The following is a 19,154-nucleotide window of genomic DNA, read 5'->3' as shown; positions in this document are numbered from 1 at the left end:
GTTTGTCAAAGGGTGGAGATGGATGGCAGGAGAGAGCTCGCTTGATCATTACCTGTTCTGTTCAGTCCCTCTGGGGCACCTGTCAACGGACACTGTCGGCAGATGGGATACTGGGCTGGATGGCCCTTTGGTCTGACCCAGTACGGCCGTTCTTCTGTTCTAAAGTATCCTCTGTCATGTTACTGTCATTGCCTTGCAAGCTGCCAATGTCCTCATGACAGATGAACGGCCTCCTGTTCACTCACATTCAGTCTGACTCCACAAGACTGGGGCTTGCAGTAGCAGATCAGAGCACCCGCCCAGGAACCACAGACCAACATGGAGGCCCTTCTTTAAGGCTCCAATTCTGCAGCTGAATCTGCCTGGGAGAACCCCTGTACCCTTTGGGGCTGCATTCAAGTCAAGTCAAAACTCTGTCCAGGTGGGACCTTTTGCAAGATCGGGCCCTCAGGCAGGATGGGGGAACCTCAACCACCAGTTACAACAGCCTGAAATACCAGTAGCCGGCCTCCTGGGATTTAGCAAGCACAGAACCAGTACGAAGACAAGATTTACTACCCTTGGCCGAAGCTAAAGGAAGAGGGGGAAGCCAGTTCTCTGTGCCCAGGGCTGCCTAAAGCGGAACTGAAACACTGGGCTAACGAGAAGGGAAGGTCGGTATAAACAACGGTCCCGATCCTCGATAAGCCTCAAAGTCAAGGCAGCGCCAATGAATCCAAGATTTACACCGACCGTTAGTTTGGGACAATGATTCCAACCGAGCACTCAATGAGGAGCCGGCTCCACGGCGCAAGCTCTTAGACCACACAGCAGCAGCACTGCCCAGCCCGGTGACAACACACAAACCACACGCAAGCACAACCCACTGCAGCTCAGCAAATTCAACAAGCAACAATGAGTTCTTGAGGGGAGGGAGCCGCCCTCATTTTCCTTATCTCCATGGGGGGTTGTTGTTTGTTTGAAAAAAAATCAGTCCACCGATATGAATCTTTTTTTTACTTATTTTAAAACAGAGCCATGACGTGTCAACAGCGCAGCGCCCGGCAGCGTTGGAGAGGAAGCAGGGTTGCCTGCCCCACTTCCATTCCCAGCCTTTGGGGGAACCTTCTGACCCCTCCTAAAGCAAGGGCACCATTCCCAGAGAGCGGGTTGGGGGGGTGGGGGCAGCAGCTGGGTGCACCAGGATGTGTCTTGCTTTTCATCCCATTCCTCTCAATGTCAGGGAGCGAAGGGAAAGCGCATGGCTTCTGCGCACGCCTCTCACTCCTGTCTGGGGAAGGGAGAGGGCAGAGGAGTAATTCACGGAATCGAAGTACTTTCCCCTCGCTCCCTGATCATCGTGGGAACGGGAAGAAAAGCAAACGGCATCCCAGTACGCATGCTGGTCCCCCCCACCCCAACCCACTCTCCTGAAATGGCGCTCTTGGCCTAAAGGCCTGATTCTCCTCTCGTGTCCATACAGGACACGAGGGACCAGCAGCCATGCAAAATCAGTGAGAGGGTAGAATCCGGCTTTACGTTCTTGCACACCCCTGCCCTGTTTATCATGCTGTTCTGCCAATCCCGCACCATCATGATCTGCAGGGAAAGCTATTCCCTCGCCCACCTGCTCCCTTGTGGCTCTTGTAAGGGGGGAAGGGAGGAATCTACTCAGAGCTTTGGTCTGAGGCCTAAAGCAGAAAGATCTCGCGTCATAAAATCAAACCAGTCTCCTGGCCTCTGCTCTGTATCTGCCATTTCATTCAGTGGCCACAGATTCTGTCATGAAGATGGGCTGAGGCTTGAGGCAAGTATCCTGAGATTCAAGAGTTTGACTCCCACCCCTACCATTGATCGACTCTGGGCAAGTTGCTCCACCCCTCGGTGCCCCAGAGGGTATGCAACAGAGATTGGGTCCCTTGGTCGGACATGTTCATTTAGACTGGAAGCTCTTCAGGGCAGGGTCTGTCTTATGATGTCTTTGTGCAGATGAAAGACTGGCATGCGATTAAATAGTAACACTTAGCCTGGGATAATGCCTGAAGGCCAACCAGGTGGCTTACAAAGCTAGAGTAAAAGTGACAGAGCCAAATCACTTAACTCCCTCGCATAGACCAGGGCTATTTCCAAATAACCCCCACCCCCATTTTGAAATTATAATCAGAGCGTCCACATTACCAAATCCATTCTTTCAAAGTAACAAGCTGGTTATTTCAAAATTTGTGCTCCTGCTTTCCTCGGGGAATAACGCTAATTTTGAAATAGTTATTTCAAAATAGCGGTAGTGTGGATGTGCCACTGCTGCTATTTCCAAATAACTACTCCCCAGAGTAATTCAAAGTCATTACTCCCCAGTGCTTCCTGGGGCTCTAAGTCGATCTAGCGCATCCACAATAATTGAGCCTGCCTCGGACGTATTTAGAGGCTTCCCCGTATGTGGACACGCTATTGCGATGTTATTTCGGGAGTTATTTAAAATTTAGTTTTTTCAAAATAATTCCTTAGTGTAGACATGCCCTTACAGACTGAAAGAGCCCCATATTATGGAACAAGTGGAGGAGGCAAACAAGCAGGCTACGGTAAGGATGGAAGAGGCGGCGCAACAGAGATAATAAGAGGCACACAATTGCTAGCCAATCAGAAGCAGCGATTGTCACTTACCACTCGCGGGTATAAATGAACGTAACTCCAAAGCTAGTGGAAACAAGCAACAGCTGAAGGGTTAGGGAGTCTCTTTTTAAAGATATCGCCTGTGGAAACCAGTCTAGCATGTGACACCAAGATCAAAGCTCCTGCCTATGACAAATATAATGATTCAAATGTTATTAAAAAGAGACGAAACTCAGAACTTTCTAAATGTCAGTCGTCTTTTAACTTCAAAGTGTCAGTAATTACGGCACCAGCCTCTGGAGGAAGATAGGAGGGGACTGCTAAGCTATACCATGTCTGCCGAATGCTCCGGTGTTGACACATCCTGCCAGGATGTGGAATGTATATACACACAGAAGAATTACAGTCGAAGAGCCCTGTTCTCAGAACTAACTCGGTGAGAGAATCAAGCCCGTTTGCTGTACTTAGGTTTGGCAGAGTACAATTTTTAAAAACATAATTTCAATAGGTGAAACTGACATTTATTTTTAAGCATTTGGTTTCTATTGGCATTGGTTTAAATTTTCACATTGGAGCAATAAGGTGGGCTGTACACATTTTATTTTAATTTTATCAGTTACAACTTTCACAGTTGTGGAACATTATAGAGGGGGAAAAAATCAGACAATTTAACAATAGCAGAAACAGATTCAGAATGGTTGAGCAGCTGGCCTTTAACTATTAAAACTCAAAATGGTCAGCATCAGATGTCACCATATATAAAGCTAAATGTTCTTAAATCAAATACTAACAAGTTTGCAAGCAGCATTTTTCTTCCTTTGCCTAGCTGTAAATTTCCATCAAAGAGAGAGAATGTGTGTGCTGCAATTGACATTTACCAATAAAAAAAAAGAATCCTTCCAACTCTAGATATAGGCAAACACATCATTTAAACAGCAAGGGAACAAAGGCAGCTGAAATCCATCACGTGGGAAGCCAGTTACTGGAGTAGCACACGCTGAGAAAACATACTTCTTCCAAAGGAGAAGGCTGTATCTAGGCTAGGTCTGAAATGCATGGATGCAATTATCTCTTCAGTTCAAGTGACTGGGATATAAAAGGGCTCCAAACTGTGAACAATTAATTTACAGTAAGATTAACATAAACCTCCTCCAATAATTAGCGGCAAGGCGAGGCAGAGGAGCATTGCAATGTTATGGGTGATAGTGCACAAAAAGTAATTTGCAATTAGTAATGCAGGTCAGGCACAGATGTTTCAGTGGATAGTTCGGCACAAGCCACTGCAGCGCTTGTCAACAACATGGTCCACAAAAGGGTGTCGTAAAGCGTGGGGAAGAGGCGCTGCAAACTAAACCCTAGCCTACAGGGTAGGCGCAGAAACGTAGAGAGACAAGCTTATTGATGCCGGGTGGTTTTCAGTCTTTTGAAGCAGTTACCAGTTTACATCGCCTGCACCAACCAGTGCCCACTGCTTTCCGTTTAGTTGCAGAAGGATTGGTCTGGAACAGCTGATGTAGGGCAGTGGTCCCCAACGCAGTGCCCGCGGGCGCCTTGGCGGCTGCCAGGGCATTTATGTGCGCCCGGCGAGTGACCAGAGCAGGCCCAAGCCATTTGTGCACCCCAGGCTCCAGGCACGAAGCGCAGGCATGGCGCCAGCCCCAGGCGCATGGTGCAGGTGTGGCCCTGAGCGTGCGGTGCAGGCGTGGCCCCGCCCCCGGACGCGCAGCAGCCCCAAAAGGTTGAGGACCACGGATGTAGGGCATCCACCTGCTTGTGTTTTTTGATCTGTGCAAAACTAATGCACCCACTACCCTTACCGATTTGGTTTCCCCACAACCCTGCATTAAGAGCCCAGGGCTGAGTGCTAAGGACAGTCAAGACTTCTGTTCCCTCATCTGATTCATCTCATTTCACCTAGGGAAGAGCAGACAAAGCTAATGTGCTTCCTGGAAAACTGAAACCACCAACCAAGAAAGGAGCATTGTCTGGCCTGGGGAAATAGCCACAGACACAAATATCCAGATGAGAAATTACCCCTTCCCTGATTTCATTATCATTAGCTCAGATAAAATAAGAAATAATAATATATGGAGATATACCTATCTCATAGAACCAGAAGGGACCTTGAAAGCTCATCAAGTCCAGTCCCCTGCATTCACAGCAGGACCTAGTATCATCCCTGACAGATTTACCCTAGATCCCTAAAGGGCCCCCCTCTCAAGGACTGAACTCACAACCCTGGGTTTAGCAGGCCAATGCTCAAACCATTGAGCTATCCCCTGCCTCTTGGCCTTATAAGTATCAACACCGCCAAAAGTGACAGAAAGGTGGTGCAGCGCTAACCTCATCACCGTCACATTTAGCACTTATTAGCAGGCTTTGGTAAGGGGACGACAAACAATGTAAGAAAAAAACAATTTGCAAACAAAGACTAGCTCAAGCTAGCCAGCATAATCCCCAGCTCTTCAGTGGGGTTTTACCTTATCAGCACATGGAATGGAAGAAAAGTCTGGAACAGTCAAGAGTTTGTCCACAGTTGGAAATTTACCAAACTAATTATAAAACTCTTATGCCAGAATTAGGGAGGTTAGCTACCGGGTAAGAGAATAGTTGACTAACTGCATGAATTCCTGTTGGTTAGTGGACTACTCTATAGTACCCAGGGGCGGCGCCAGCATCCAGTGTGCTCCAGCCCCACTCCTGGGGCGCCCCCTGCCACCTCACGCTGCTGCCGCTGTATCAGAGGCAGCAATGGAGGGTGCCAGGCGGGAGCCTGTCCATGAGGGGAGCCAGTTTAAAAATCAGTTCCCCATGCAGACCAGCTGCAGATACAGAGACAGCAGCGCGGGGCGGAAGCAGTCCCTGTCTGTCAGGAATCCGGGGGTGGGAGAAGGGGAGGCTGCTGCACAGCAGCCTCTCTGTCTGCAGCAGCCCGGGCTGGCTGTGGACAGGGGCTGCTCCAGCAGCAGCCCCTGTCTGTTGGGACCCCCCCACAGACAGGGGCTGCTGCTGGAGCAGCCTTCGCCCATGGCAGACCCAGGCTTGCTGCAGACAGAGGCTGCTGTGCGGCAGCGTCCCCTGCCCCCCTTGCCCTCTGATATCAGAGGGAGCAGCGCAGGGGGAGGGCAGGCATCACCGCAGAGACGGCAAGGAGGGAGGAGAAATGCGAGTTGTCGACTAGACTAAGCGATAAGCCTAGGCTTACTTGTTAGTCGACTAGTCGACTCCTTGCTTACATCCCTAGCCAGAATCAGGTGCCTTTTCCCAATTAAATTTAATCCACTGGATTCTGGGATAAGCATTCTGGAATCATTGTTTTGGAAAATAACGAGTCAACCTGTGGCTCCTTAGAGACTAACAAAAATATTCAGCGTCATGAGCTTCCATGGCTAAGACCCACTTTATCAGATGAGATGAAGTGAAAATAACAGAATCCACAGTATATATAACAGCAAAAGAAGTGCCTGTCAATTGTAGAAGTGCCGTGTTCATTAATCTAATTAAATGGACTGGATGTGTCTCATTCATAGCTCTTGATGTGAATATGTGGGTGTCAAAGGCAGGAGAAGTTGGCTTTGTAATGCACCAATCAGTTAATGTCTTTATTCAAGTCCAGAGTAACAGTGTCAAATTTATCAAGTATAGACTAGCCTTTAGTGATGAGCATCCCCTACAAGGTTTGGCTTGTGGGTTCAGAGGAGTCATGCACAATCCAGCTCTACTAAGATCCTTACAAGCCCAGACAGAAATAAGGGTATGCCTGCACTACAGAGTTTTGTCAGAAAAATGGCCATTTTTCCGACAAAACTTGAGGAACAGCCACACTGCAATTGCATTCTTCGGCAAGAAAATAAAAAGAACAGAAGGGTTTTTCCTGCATTGGTAATCCTCATTCTACGAGGAAGTCTTTTTGCAAAAGAGCTCTTTCGCAAACAGTTGTGTGTGGATGGAGAAGAGGCAGTTCCTTCGGAAGAAAAGGAACGAGGAAAAAGCACAGGTGCCCTGGCAGTCATTCCATTCATAGCAATCACAGCTTACATGCAAGAGAGCATCCATTCCGTCTGGATGCTCTCTTTTGAAAAAGCAGATCATTTTTTCGATGCACTTTTGCAGTATGGAAGCGCTCTTTCAGCAGAAGTTTTTCCAGAAGATCTCTTCCAAGAAAAGCTTCTTCCAAAAGAAGCCTGTAGTCTAGACAGAGCCTAAGACTCTTCCTGGGAGTTTCAGTAGTTTAGGAAAGTTGAAATCAATGCAGGAAACTATTTCAGAAACAGACACAACGTTTCTCGGAGCTGCAAACACTGCTTTTCATAAGCGGTTCCTTTTCCATGGGATTTAATTCTTTAAAAGTTGGGTTTGTGATTTCTTCCTTGCAACTCATCTTTCTGGATGACCTTCCAGGAGACCTTTCAGCCACTGACAGATTCAAAGATCTGTATAGACTCATGAATTCATACTAATTAACCCCCATGTTGAGAAATGCTATGCCATCCCATGTAACATGCTTGCACAAAGCAGCGGGCAATCTGAAATTCAGCCTTTCCTACTAAAAATGTGCAGCCTTAAAGCCCCTGGAATGTAATTCTGTATGGAATACAGGCAGTCCCAGGTTACGTACAAGATAGGGACTATAGGTTTGTTCTTAAGTTGAATTTGTATGTAAGTCGGAACTGGCTCCAGATTCAGCTGCTGCTGAAACTGATCAGCGGCTGATTACAGGAAGCCCTAGGCAGAGTTGCTCTGCCCCCGGCTTCCTGGAATCAGCCGCTGATCAGTTTCAACAGCGGCTGAATCTGGACTCCTGGGACAGAACAGCTGGGGCACTGCTGGGTAGGTCCCCGCAGGACCAACCCGGCAGCACCCCACCTGCTCTACCCCAGGCGTCCCGCAACAAAAGCCTGGTCTGCTGGGGGGGGGGGGTGTGCACCCCCCTCCCACCTCCAGCAGACCAGGGAGACCCGAGCAAAGCCGCGGAGGCACAGAGGTCCCGCTGCCTCTGCGGCTTTGCTCCTGTCTCCCTGCTGTGCTGGGGAGTTCCCCCCAGCACACCAGGGAGACCCGGAGCAGCTTTTCTCGCTCCGGAGAACGCGGTGGCGGGACCACTGCACTCTGGGCGGTCCCACCGCCCGCGAGCTCCGGGGCGAGAAAAGCTCCGTTCGTAAGTGCGGATCCGACATAAGTCAGATCCGCGTAAGTCGGGGACTGCCTGTACTCCCAGGTATACACAGAACGAGCGGGTAAGGTCCCGATCCTGCAGAAGGGTCTTTGCATCACCGGCCTGTCCACATGGCGCTCTGCACGGTTAGAACCTTGCTGTGCTGCCCGCTACCCCACCACATAGGGACACCACCTCTGCTTCTCCCTTGAGGGAAATCCCATGTTTTCCACTGCTCAGAAGGTCCTACTGCATTTTTGCTCTCAGGCTGAGAATGGCGGCCATTGCAGGTGCCCCCCATAACCCACAGACGGGAGGCTTGAAGGTCTCTGAATGGATGAAATAGTACTAGGGCAACATGGATATTCCTGATCTTGTCTGTAAAGAGAGACCAGGGGTCACTCCAGGCTTTCCCCGTCAGGTCTGACAAAGGGGTTTCTCAGTATCTCATCCAGCCATGAGAACTCATGAACTTTATGAAATGGGTTAAAGATCAGGCCCCGATCCTGCCAGGCACCAATCCCTTGCCACTCATCCTACATTGTCCTGCTCCCATAGAAGTCCATGGCACAGAAGGAGGCTTGCAGAGCCTGATTCGGCACTAGATAAATCATTGGGAGTTATGCCATTGATGCTCAGCACCTCACAGGACTGGGCCCTCTGTGTTTAACAGCAACATCAAAACGCCCCCTTTGTGACAGTTCACGCACAGCCTACCTTAGCTGGCAGAAAAAACCGTCACCGACATTTTTCATGAGCCCAATTAAAACAGAAAGCTTTTGACGTTTGTTTCTATTTTTTCAAGTACATCTTGATGTCTAAATCGTTGGAGACTGGTAGGATTTTTAGTCTCGCTTTGTTTCCTTTCAATGAGCCGCAGCGTTTCCCCGTCACATTCCAGTGCTACTAATCAAGAGCCCATTAGAAGGCTCAAAAAAATAAATCAAACATTAAGCTAAAAAAATTCACTCCTCCTTCAAGCAGCCCCTCTGGTGGTGAGGCTCCGGTTTAAGACAGGAATGTTAAATATCGGTTAATTGAATAGTTGAGTAACCTCACGAATTCGTATTTGTTAGTTGACATTCTATAGTCCCTGGGGGCGGGGCTGGCAGCCAGTGTGCTCCAGCTTCGCTCCTGAGAAAGTCGCTGCCACTCCGCACTGCTGCCTTTGTATCAGAGATAGCAGCATGGGGTGCCAGGTGGGAGCTGGTCCACGCAGGGAGCCAGTTTAAAAAACAGCTCCCCTTGTGGACCGGCTCCGCCTGCCGCCCCATGCTGTTGCCTCTGATAGAGACAGCAGCGCAGGGTGGCAGCAGCTCCTGTCATGGGGACAGCTGAACTCCCGGACCCGGCGTGAGCTGGGGTCCCTGCCTGCCCGGCTCCTAATATACTTTAAATGCAGAGCTGCAGCGGGGGTAGGTCCTAGACCTGTCGCAAGCCAGGACTGAGCCGGCCTCCTGGCCAGCCTGCTAAAAAAATGTACTGGCAAGTGGGGAGGGGGGAAATGCGTGTAGCCTAGAGCATTAACCAATAAGCTTTTGCTTATCCGTTAGTTGGTTAATCGACTACATTTTTCCATCCCCAGTATAAGAAAGGGGAAGGACGACTTTGGACGGGGAACTGGGTCGGGATGCAGGAGAGCTGCATTCAAATCCCAGAGGCTCCTAGCGTCACCCCAGGTGAGTCACTGCACTCCTGTGCCTCAGTTCTCTACTTGTAAAGTAGGGTGATGGCCATATCTTCCCCCAAGCTGTGCAACCATGTGACTTCTCATAAAGCCCCAAGCAGGGGCTCAGGACTGTAGCAGGGTGAGAGAACCCTCACCAAACCATTGCTGCGGCAGAAAGGAGTCCATCCCCGCTGGGAGCCACCCAGGTAAGTCTAGGCCCCTATCCTGTCCCCCCTTGAACCCCACCTGCACCCCAAAGTCCTCATCCCCGGCCCCATTCCAAAGCCCACACCCCCAGCCCAGAGCTCCTCCCCAAACTTGGAGCACCCCTCCTACACCCCAAATTACTCCTGCCCAGTCCCACCCCAGAGCCCTTGCACCCCAACCCTCTGTCCCAGCCCTGAGCTCCTCAACCCCAACCCCATCCTAGCACCCACACCCCCAGCCAGAGCCCTTCACACTCCTGCACCCAGAGCCATCCCACCCACAGGATGGTTTGAAGTGGCCGCTCCAGGCCCTGCACTTTGGGGGACCCTGCAGCAGCCACCTGAACCATCCTATAGAAAACACTTAAAACACTTACCAGTAGTCTGGCAGCACCTTAGAGACTAAACTAACAAAACGCATAGATGGTGTCATGAGGTTGTTTGAGCACAACTCACGTCTTCATGAATGGATGGTCCCCCATGTTAGCTGCAGGGCCAAGGGTGGCCTTGGGGCATACTGGGGTAGGGCTGGCACAGCGAGGCAAGCAGGAGTCTGGTCCCCCTGCATTCACCGCGGTGGCGAGTCTCGAGCAACCCAGCAGCCTGCTCTGCTGGCCCTGTTACCCATCTCCCAGCCCGCTGGGCTCCGCTTCAAGTCCAGCCCTGGCCCAAGCCACACAGGGCTCAGGGAGAGCGGGCCGGGGCACTCCGCTTCCTGCCTCAGCACAGGGGCTGTAACGCAGTAGGATGCAGGCACCTCTGGCAGCAAGACTGAGGGCAAAGCAGCACAGCTGCAAATTCAGGTACAAGCGGGGTAAGCAGCACGTAATCCAGCAAGCTGGCATTTAAGCATGACAGGGTGGTTGATGTCTCTTGCTATGGGGAAGAGATTTACTGGACCGTTAGCTCCCTCCCGTGCTTAGGCAAAAGAACAGGCCTCCAACCAGGCAGTGTCTATTAACACGAGTTCAGGACCCACCAGTGTTCCCCGGAAGCGGTGCACTGGGGCGGCCACCCAGAAGTGATTCAGGCGTCACTCCGCTAATTAGCGCACACTCACAGTTCCCAGAGCCAGCAGCGTATGTTTCTACTGGTGGTGGTGCACATCCGTGCATGCCGTGGGGAAAATAACAAAATTTATTCTATACACGGATGGAAAAAATTAGAGAGAACCTTGTTACCCGCTCAGAGAGAAGAGCACCATCAGGCACTCATATGTCTACACTTCACACGTTACAGTGCTGCTGCCATAGCGCTGTGTGAAGGGCAGGGCAGTCACTTTCTACTGCTGGAGAAGAGCTCTCCCCGAGATAAAAAGACACCCCAAAGAAGGGACTGTAGCTTTATCAGCCAGAGCACTGTCTACACAGGTGCTTTTCAATGCTAAAACTTTTATCGCTCTGAAGTGTGTTTTTTTCACACCCCTGAACCACTAAAGTTTTAGCACTGAAAGTGGCAGTGTAGACACAGCCTCAGACACCACAATGATGGGCACAGTCCTGGAACCCAAACAGAACAGGGCCCCTGCGTTATCCAGATGTCTCCTGTCTGTCTCTAGCCTGCTGGCCTGACTGGATCATCAGCATTTAATGTTTGCTTTATTCTCCAATGCAAAAAAAAAAAAAAAAGCCCACACTCGAAAAACAGGAACAGTTACTTTTTCTATGTAGCACAAACAGAGATTTTATGAAGGCAGATATTTGAAATAGTCCCTTCTTGCTTAGTTACTCCCTTGATTACTTGCTAGCATCAAGGATTTGTAACAACACACTTGTGGGGATAGTAGCTGAGCTTCTCAAAGCCATCTAAGGGTTTCACTACCTAAATAAATCCTCTAGTCTGCTTTGAAAAATTAGTCATCAAGGGCTTCAGGGCCACAAGGACGGAACACAAAGCAAACTGCATGGGCCCTATATAAACAGCTTTTTAAATCAACATTTCTCGGTGACAAAGTGCTGGCTTGTATTTTGCTTTTACGTGACTATTTAATGGGCATGGGAAAGGTGAACTGGTTACACGGTTAACCGGTAAGCATCACCCTAAAAGTGGGTAATGCTTTCCAGTTCTGGTTAACCAGTAACCGATGGGGGCTGGAGCAGCTCCCCATCTGCCACAGACGGGGGGGGGAGGGCCTGCTCCAGCCCTACAGGGGCCCACTGCGGGCAGGAGCTCTTTTCGTCCTGAGCAACCCCTGTCTGTGGCAGGCATGGATGCCCCTCAGGCAGGGGCTGCTCTGGCAAGGGCCGAGAGCTGGCAGCCAGCCCCAGTGCAGGGTTAGTGGCTGCTCCAGCTGAGCAGAAGCAGTCCCCAGCCTGGACCCTGCTTAGTGGGTTAACCAGTTAACAGTTAGATCAGCCTAATGCTTAACCAATTAAATGATTAATTGGGATTTGACATCCCAACTGTTTAAAGCCTGGGGAACTTTCCCACTTTGGGCTGCAGCCATTTTAACATTAGCAGTCCCCATTCCGTACAGCCTTTGAACGTACGTTTGAGGGTCAACCCCGGGTTAAATGCTCTGCGAGCCCAGGTGGATTTACCCCACAGAATGTGCTTTGCCAAAACGGGACTGTAGGATTACAGCGACCGAACCGTTTAAAAGGTGTCCCTTTTAAAACAGGACACTGTGGACCAGAGCTACGACAAACTCGTCGACAGGCCCAATCCTGCTCTCGTAAACGAGAACTGCGAAACTCAATCAGCCGCACACAGGAGCCGTCCCAAGCTCAAAACGAACACGAGTAGCCGCTTTCTCTCAGTCAGGCATTACGTCCGGTATTGGCTGACGCGGACGCACCAGTATTTCATCAACAACGCTCCCCCCTCCCGCAAACGAGCGGACATTTCAAAAACACATGGCACGTTCCTTCCACTACAGACAGCCCCAGGGCCTTCCACTGCAGGTTACGCCATGCCACCTGGGGCTCCTTTGACTGTTACAGCCACGTCTTCGCGCCAACAGGCCCAGCCTCTCTCTGAGCAGCCCAGGGAGGTTGTGAATGATGCAGAGACAGGTTTCCTCAGTGGTGTTTCTGGTGAGACAACTAAGGTCCTGAAATATGTTAGGCCCCGGTGCTCTCTTTGGGGCAGGAGAAATATAAGTGGAGGCCGGATCCTCTACTGCTATAAAATTCAGCAGAGCTCAGCTGAAAGCAACGGAGCTAGGGTCATTTACACCAGCTAGAGATTTTGACCCGTACACTAGAGGGTTCAAAGTCCATCCCCACACAGCCAGCTGCACTGAATGGCTCATGGCAGACAGCCGGCAATGGCTGGAGTATAAGTCTCTTTGGCATTACTGCTGGGTCCAGATGAACCTGCCTGCTTGGATTCTCCTCATTAAAATAACCCTAGAGCAATGTGTTTGACTACTTATTAACTCTGGGCAGTCCTGGAGACACTGGCTACCTATCAGCCCCACAGACTGGAGTAACAAATGTCACGGAGCACGCTTGGTACAGGTTGTACTTCCCTACATCAGGCCTCTCTGGTCCAGCAATAGCCATAGCCATAGCCAGGGCCACAGAGCCCAGGAACAGGGAGGTCTGGCAGTGGGACAGGAGCATGAGGACGAGGGAGGGGCTGACTCAGCCGGGAGACTCGTGCTGAGGGGGGGGGGGTGCAGATGGAAGTGGTGGGGAGTTCTGGCCCCAGGGGCTAAGGAGCTCCAGCCCCAGGCGACAGCCAGGGTAGCAGTCAACGAGCTCCGGCCTTGGCCCCGTTGTGGCCCTAGTGGCCGGGGAGCTCCATCCCCAGTGGCAGTCAGGGAGCTCCGGCCCTGGCTCTGGCTGCAGCACTCTGGCCTAGGTGCTCCGTTCCCAGCAGTAGCTGGAGAGCCCCAGGAGACTGGGGGAGCAGTGGGGCTGGGCTGGAGCCCTAGCCTGGGGGCAGCACAGGTCATGAGGGAAGAGACCTCCCCCGGTCCGGCAAATCCCCTCATTTGGGACCAGTCAGGTCCCCAGGGTGCTGGACCAGGGAGGTCCAACCCGTAGTGAATCCTTGGCAATTCCTGTCAGACACACCGGTCACAGCCAAGATCTGAACAGCACGTTTGTTTGTGCCTTGTATTTAGACGCTCAGAATGGGGCAGAGGGGCAAACGGACGTCACACAAGTCCAACGTAAGCCCTTCTTTGGAGTCTTGCACAGAGCTTGTGTTGTTCGGGTGTGCAGGGGCGAATGGTACCCCCCACCCCTTCCAGATTTCGGTATTGAGGGGCTTGGGACAACTGCTCCTTGTTATGCAATCAGTATTAAATTACAGGCCGACTCTTATGCATTCATTAGCATTCTCATCTTCAGCTCGGTACCAACAGGAGGTTATCTGGCCTCTCACAGAGGCTGAATAGTCTCAAAGAGGACCGTAAACAGGCATTGGCTTGTTAGAGCCTTTTTGCCATAAAAAGGAAAAGCCCCCAGAACTTAAGGCTCAGAAGAGCCCCTCCCTGGCAGTGAAAGGCACGTCACTGTCAGCTGTCCCCTGAGAGTTACAAACTTACAGCGAATCACAGCGACAGCTTCCTAAAATGGTCTGACAAACAAAAACATGGCACAGTTCCGGCCTCTAAACCGCCAAGCCGTTTCCCAGCCGGGCAGGAGGGTATCTTGCATGGTAAGCCTCAGGGAAGATTGGTTCTGTATTGCTGCCAAGCCAACCACAATCCATTGGCAGAGCTGGGTACAGGGCCGGACAAACCAGCTATGCAATGAGAGTCTCTCTCAGCCTGGCTTCTCACTGCTCAGTGCCGCCCTGAGAGCCAGTCACCCGTGCACAGGATGGAAAGCATCCTGGAGGGCTGCAGATAGATATAACACGCAGCAGATTGTAAGTCATAGCTACAATTAGACAGCTACAAAAGGGCCTTTGTATCACACTGATTAAGAGAAACAAGAATATGAGAGATGTGTGGATTGGGGGATGGGGAACTAGGTTGGCACTCAGAAGATCTGAGCTTTATTTCCAACTCCGCCACTCATCTGCTCTATATCTCTGGGAAAGTCACGTCACGCCCCCTCTCCCCCCGCCTCTTTCCCCTCCTACCCTTTGCCTGACTGTCTATTAAGATGATAAGAGACAAAATCTCCCATTGTGTGTACGCACTGTGCTTAGTACAATGCGGCCCAAATCTTGTCTGATGCCTCCAGGCATGACTCTACATTTGAGAGAGTTTGTGTGTCTGTGTCTGAGTCTGTTTGTTCAAGAAACACTAAGAGCTAGGACCACTGAATTTGGTATGCAGCTTCCTCTTATCGTAACGTAAAGCAAGGTCAGGGTTTGGTTGTGCCTGGACAATGGGATGTGCCTGGAATGGAACTGTTTCTCATAAAATAATAAGGGAGAGGTCTGCTAGCAGGAACAGTTATACTTTATAATGACCACAGGGGGCAGCAAAGTGCCAGAGATGATGACTGGAACAGCTATAATCCCATTGGGACAGCAAGGCGGAGAGGGGGAAGAAATGGACAGCTATGTGCTATATACTTGAGAGAGTTTGTCTGCTTGTGTGTCTGCCTATCTGTGCATCTGTCCATCCCCCAGCTGGCATCCCTTTTCTGGCTGTACACGCTGTAGCTACAGCAGATATAGACAGACACTTCTCACCTGGCCCCAAGCTGCTGAGGTTGTCTTCTCCCCGGGGCAGCCTACATAGTGAAACCTTCCTCCCCAGTCCCACTCCAGAGCAATGATTTAAATGAAGAAAAACAAAAGTTATTTCAGTTATGGACCTGAGAAATGCCAGGGAAATCCCCTAGTACACATGTATTTAAATGAAAAAAAAAAAAGCTTCTTCTAGATCAATAGCTATCAAAGCAGGTTTAAAACTGCTCCCCTCCAAAAATCAGACAGACAGACTTACTCAAGAGAACTCTACCTATCATAAGTCATGTACAATGGACAAAAAGATGCACCTATTCTTTTGTTATGCGCCAGCACATTTCTCACTACACTTCACACTTTCCCTTCTATGAATTAGACAGTATTTACTCCATAGCTCTAGAATGCACATTCTCTCAGATGCTTTCTTTAGAGCAGTGGTCCCCTAACTTTTTGGGTGGCGGGCGCTGCGCGGGGCTGCCAGGCTGCCCGTGGATGGGGCCGCACATGCGCCGCACTCCCGGGGGTGGTGCTAGGCAGGCGCACATAAATACCCCAGCGGGCGGGCGGCCTCCGGGCACCGTGCTGGGGACCCCTGCTTTAGAGTATGGAACATAAAGTGTTAAAAAAATCCCTTTGATCGTTTTTTGAAGTTCTAGTGCAGCAAAAATAAAATGTAGTTTTCTTCTCCCCTTTCCACACTTGTGGAGCTGAAAACATTCCAAACTGAATTAGGAGGGGGGAATGGATCTGAAGATCAGAGTTTTGAGACGAAGGTACAATACTGAAGTCCTTGCAAATTAGAAACACCCCCTTCCCCCAAAAAATGCAGAAAAATCAATCTGAAATAGCAACTGAAAACCTAATCAGTACGCATTTGTCCAGTTTGTAGTCACATGCAAAAACACAGAGATCCTCCTAAATTGAATTAAGTCTTGCCACTGACAATCTGGATGCTTCTGGAAATAAGAATGACAAGCAAGTAGCTTATAATTTAAAAGGTAACATTTTCAATCATGGATATTTAGACACATCACAAACAGCCTGATTTTTGCAATGCAGAATATATTTGGAGTTTAGACAATTCCTTCGTGCCTGGCACTTTTGAAAATGAGGCCACTAATTGAACTGCCACCTCCACATCTTGTTTTTGAAAATTGTGGCCTAAAGAAACAATTATACTCAATTCTACTGACTTAGCCTGGGCCCAATTCCACAAAGTTATGGGTAACCCTATTCATGCAAACAGCCCCACTGGTGGCTGTGTGATCACTCATGTAAGTGAAGCTATTCCCACATGAATCATAGAATCTTAGAATACGAGAACTAGAAGGGACCTCGAGGGGTCATCAGGTCCAGTCCGCTGCCCTCACGACAGGACCAAGCACCATGAAGACTGCCCCTGACAGGTGTTTGTCTAAACTGCTCTTAAATATCTCCAATGATGGAGATTCCACAACCTCCCTAGGCAATTTATTCCAGTTTTTTCCACCCTGACACTTAGGAAAATTTTCCTAATGTCAAACCTAAACCTCCCTTGTTGCAGTTTATGCCCATTGCTTCTTGTCCTATCCTCAGAGATTAAGGAGAATAATTTTTCTCCCTCCTCCTTGTAACACCCTTTTGGGTACTTGATAACTGCTATCAGTCGTCTCTTTTCCGAACTAAACAACCCCCATTCATTCAGTCTTCCCTCATTGGTCATGTTCTCTAGACCTTTAATCATTTTTGTTGCTCTTCACAGATGACCACACTCTTGCAAAGGCACATACATTCTTAAAAAGCAGACTTTGAGACAGTGCCTCGAACAACTAGAGAGTCTTGGCAGGGAGGAGACGAACATTCCTGCACCGTGATAGCCTGATTTGGTTTGCTGGCATGTGGCCAGTGCTTTCCAGCTGTGCACATATCCAAGCTGATCTAGATCCGAGCCACCGCGCAGCACATGTACACAGACATGCAGACCAACCTACCCAGGACACCACTCTTCCGTTGAAGCACGGTAGCTTTGCATTGTCATCCGAGATCTCTTCCTTCACCACCCTGAAAAATAAAACCATCGAGAGCTTGTATCAGCATCGGAGGCAGCTTTTAACAGGTTCTAATCCTTGACATCAGAACTGTTCTTTGCTCTGGTCATTCCAATGTAGCACTGAGATCATCCACTGTAAGTAATGCTCCAGGCCTTTAGGGGGCATAACTGTACTCCTCTGCTTTTTGTTCTGTTCATCTCCTAAGTCAGGAGTGGGGAACATAAGACCCAGGAGCCGCAACCCACCCCAGGCTTGGGGTTTCCCCAGCACTGCAGAGCCCACCTTGCATTCCAGCTCCTTGCACTGTCCCACCATGGGGCTGCAGCATACAAGATCTCCTAGCCTGGCCCCCATAGGCTCTGGTGTGCAAGGGGAATATGGGGGAGAGTCTCATCAATGAGGATTTGGTTTTTCTTTTTTGTTTCTCACTTGTAAGTGGCCCCCGACTGATTTTTCTGTGGGTCAGCTGCCCCCGACACAAAAAAAGTTTCCCCACCCTTGTCCTAAGCCATCTAGTGCAATAGAAAGAATTGTGCTGGCTCTGATGCATTTCCTGGCATCTAGAAGACAGCTATTCATCTATTGGGTAAAAAACGCTGGCCAGGTCAGTGAATGTGTCTACTGGACAAGCTGTCCGCTCCCCTCTGGCTACAGAGTCCAGGATGTGCAGAGGTGAAGTCTCGGTAAATGTTATTTCAGCTGGGGACTGTTTATCTTAGTGATTGTGGAATCTGGGAGAAAGGCCAAGATGAGCATCAAGCTGTGGCCGCCACCCGTTATGAAGGCATATGAGCAGGCTTGCAAAGGGCCAGGCACACATTTTAGTTGGGTTTGTGAGAGCGACCGAAGCACCAAGGAGGAGCCTGGATGACGAGTTACAGACTCAAAACCACTGAAGGCTTTTCACGGACTTCAAAATGCTTTGGCTCAAGCGCAGAGAGAGAACACGAGACGCATTTCACACAGGGAGGGCCCTACCAAATTCACAGCCATGGAAAACACTCCCAGGACCATGGCATCTAGGCTCATGTGCTTTTACTCGATACTAGGTTTGAAAAAATCGGTAAATTTCACATCTTCAGCAGTTTAAAAACTGAAATTTCACAGGATCGTAGCCGGTGGGTCACACCCCAAAAGGAGATCGTGGCGAGAGGGGGAAGGGTCACAAACCGGCTGTGGAGGGGTCATGGGATTGCCATCCTCACCTCTGTGCTGGATTCTGAAGGCTGCAACCACAGTTTCCTGCAGCCACGGGGGTTCCAAGACGGGGTGGTGGGTCTGATTTTCCCTGGGCTCCTCACTGCTAGTCCTGGCCTGCTTGGGAGGGGCAACACTTGTTCTCTCTCTTCACGGCTGCAGAAGGCGCTGCACCCCTTTCCCCCAGGAACAGAGCATCCTGCAGCAGAGGGAGGCAGCAGAGGCGGATCTGCCTGGTCTCTCCTCACCCCCAGCAGCTATGCAGGAGATGAGCAAGTCCTGTCCCTCTACTGCCTAGTAGGAGCTAAGAAGCCCCCTTGGATGGGGCACTCCTAGGCACAGGAAGACATCCGATTTCCCGGGGAAGGACTTATTTCATGGTCTGAGACACATTTTTCACAGCTGTGAAATTTGTAGGGCCTTACCTATGCTAAACAGACATCATAGGGGACACCAGTGTTCCTCAGATTGGGGGTCCTAACCTATGTTAGAAGGGCTGGGGTATTGCCACTCGTACTTCTGTGCTGCCTTTGGAGCTGGGTGGCCTGACTGTGTCGGCTGCTGACTGAGGCCCCAGCTTCGCAAGCAGATGCATAGAAATGCAGGTGGCAATACTCACCAGGCCATCCTTGCTTCTGCACCGCTGCTGGCTCCCAGCCAGCAGCCACTGCTCTCCAGCTGCCCAGCTCTGAAGGCAGCGCTGCCACCCC

At 50.2% G+C, this 19,154-nt stretch overlaps 1 protein-coding gene across 2 annotated transcripts in view; it reads right to left on the bottom strand.

The window, feature by feature from the left end:
- Positions 1-19,154, bottom strand: part of DVL1 (dishevelled segment polarity protein 1) — a 225,404-nt gene that overhangs the window by 108,729 nt on the left and 97,521 nt on the right. For both annotated transcript variants that reach the window (XM_075906879.2, XM_075906880.2), the window contains exon 2: positions 17,188-17,257. In XM_075906879.2, the coding sequence (XP_075762994.2) occupies positions 17,188-17,257 (70 nt within the window). The remainder of the gene's footprint in view (positions 1-17,187; positions 17,258-19,154) is intronic.

This window comes from Pelodiscus sinensis, chromosome 24, assembly GCF_052426305.1.
Source record: "Pelodiscus sinensis isolate ZL-2025 chromosome 24, ASM5242630v1, whole genome shotgun sequence".
In the NCBI taxonomy this organism is placed as follows: domain Eukaryota; kingdom Metazoa; phylum Chordata; order Testudines; family Trionychidae; genus Pelodiscus; species Pelodiscus sinensis.
Note: the sequence above shows the minus strand (reverse complement) of the source record. Positions and strands in the feature narration are given on the sequence as shown.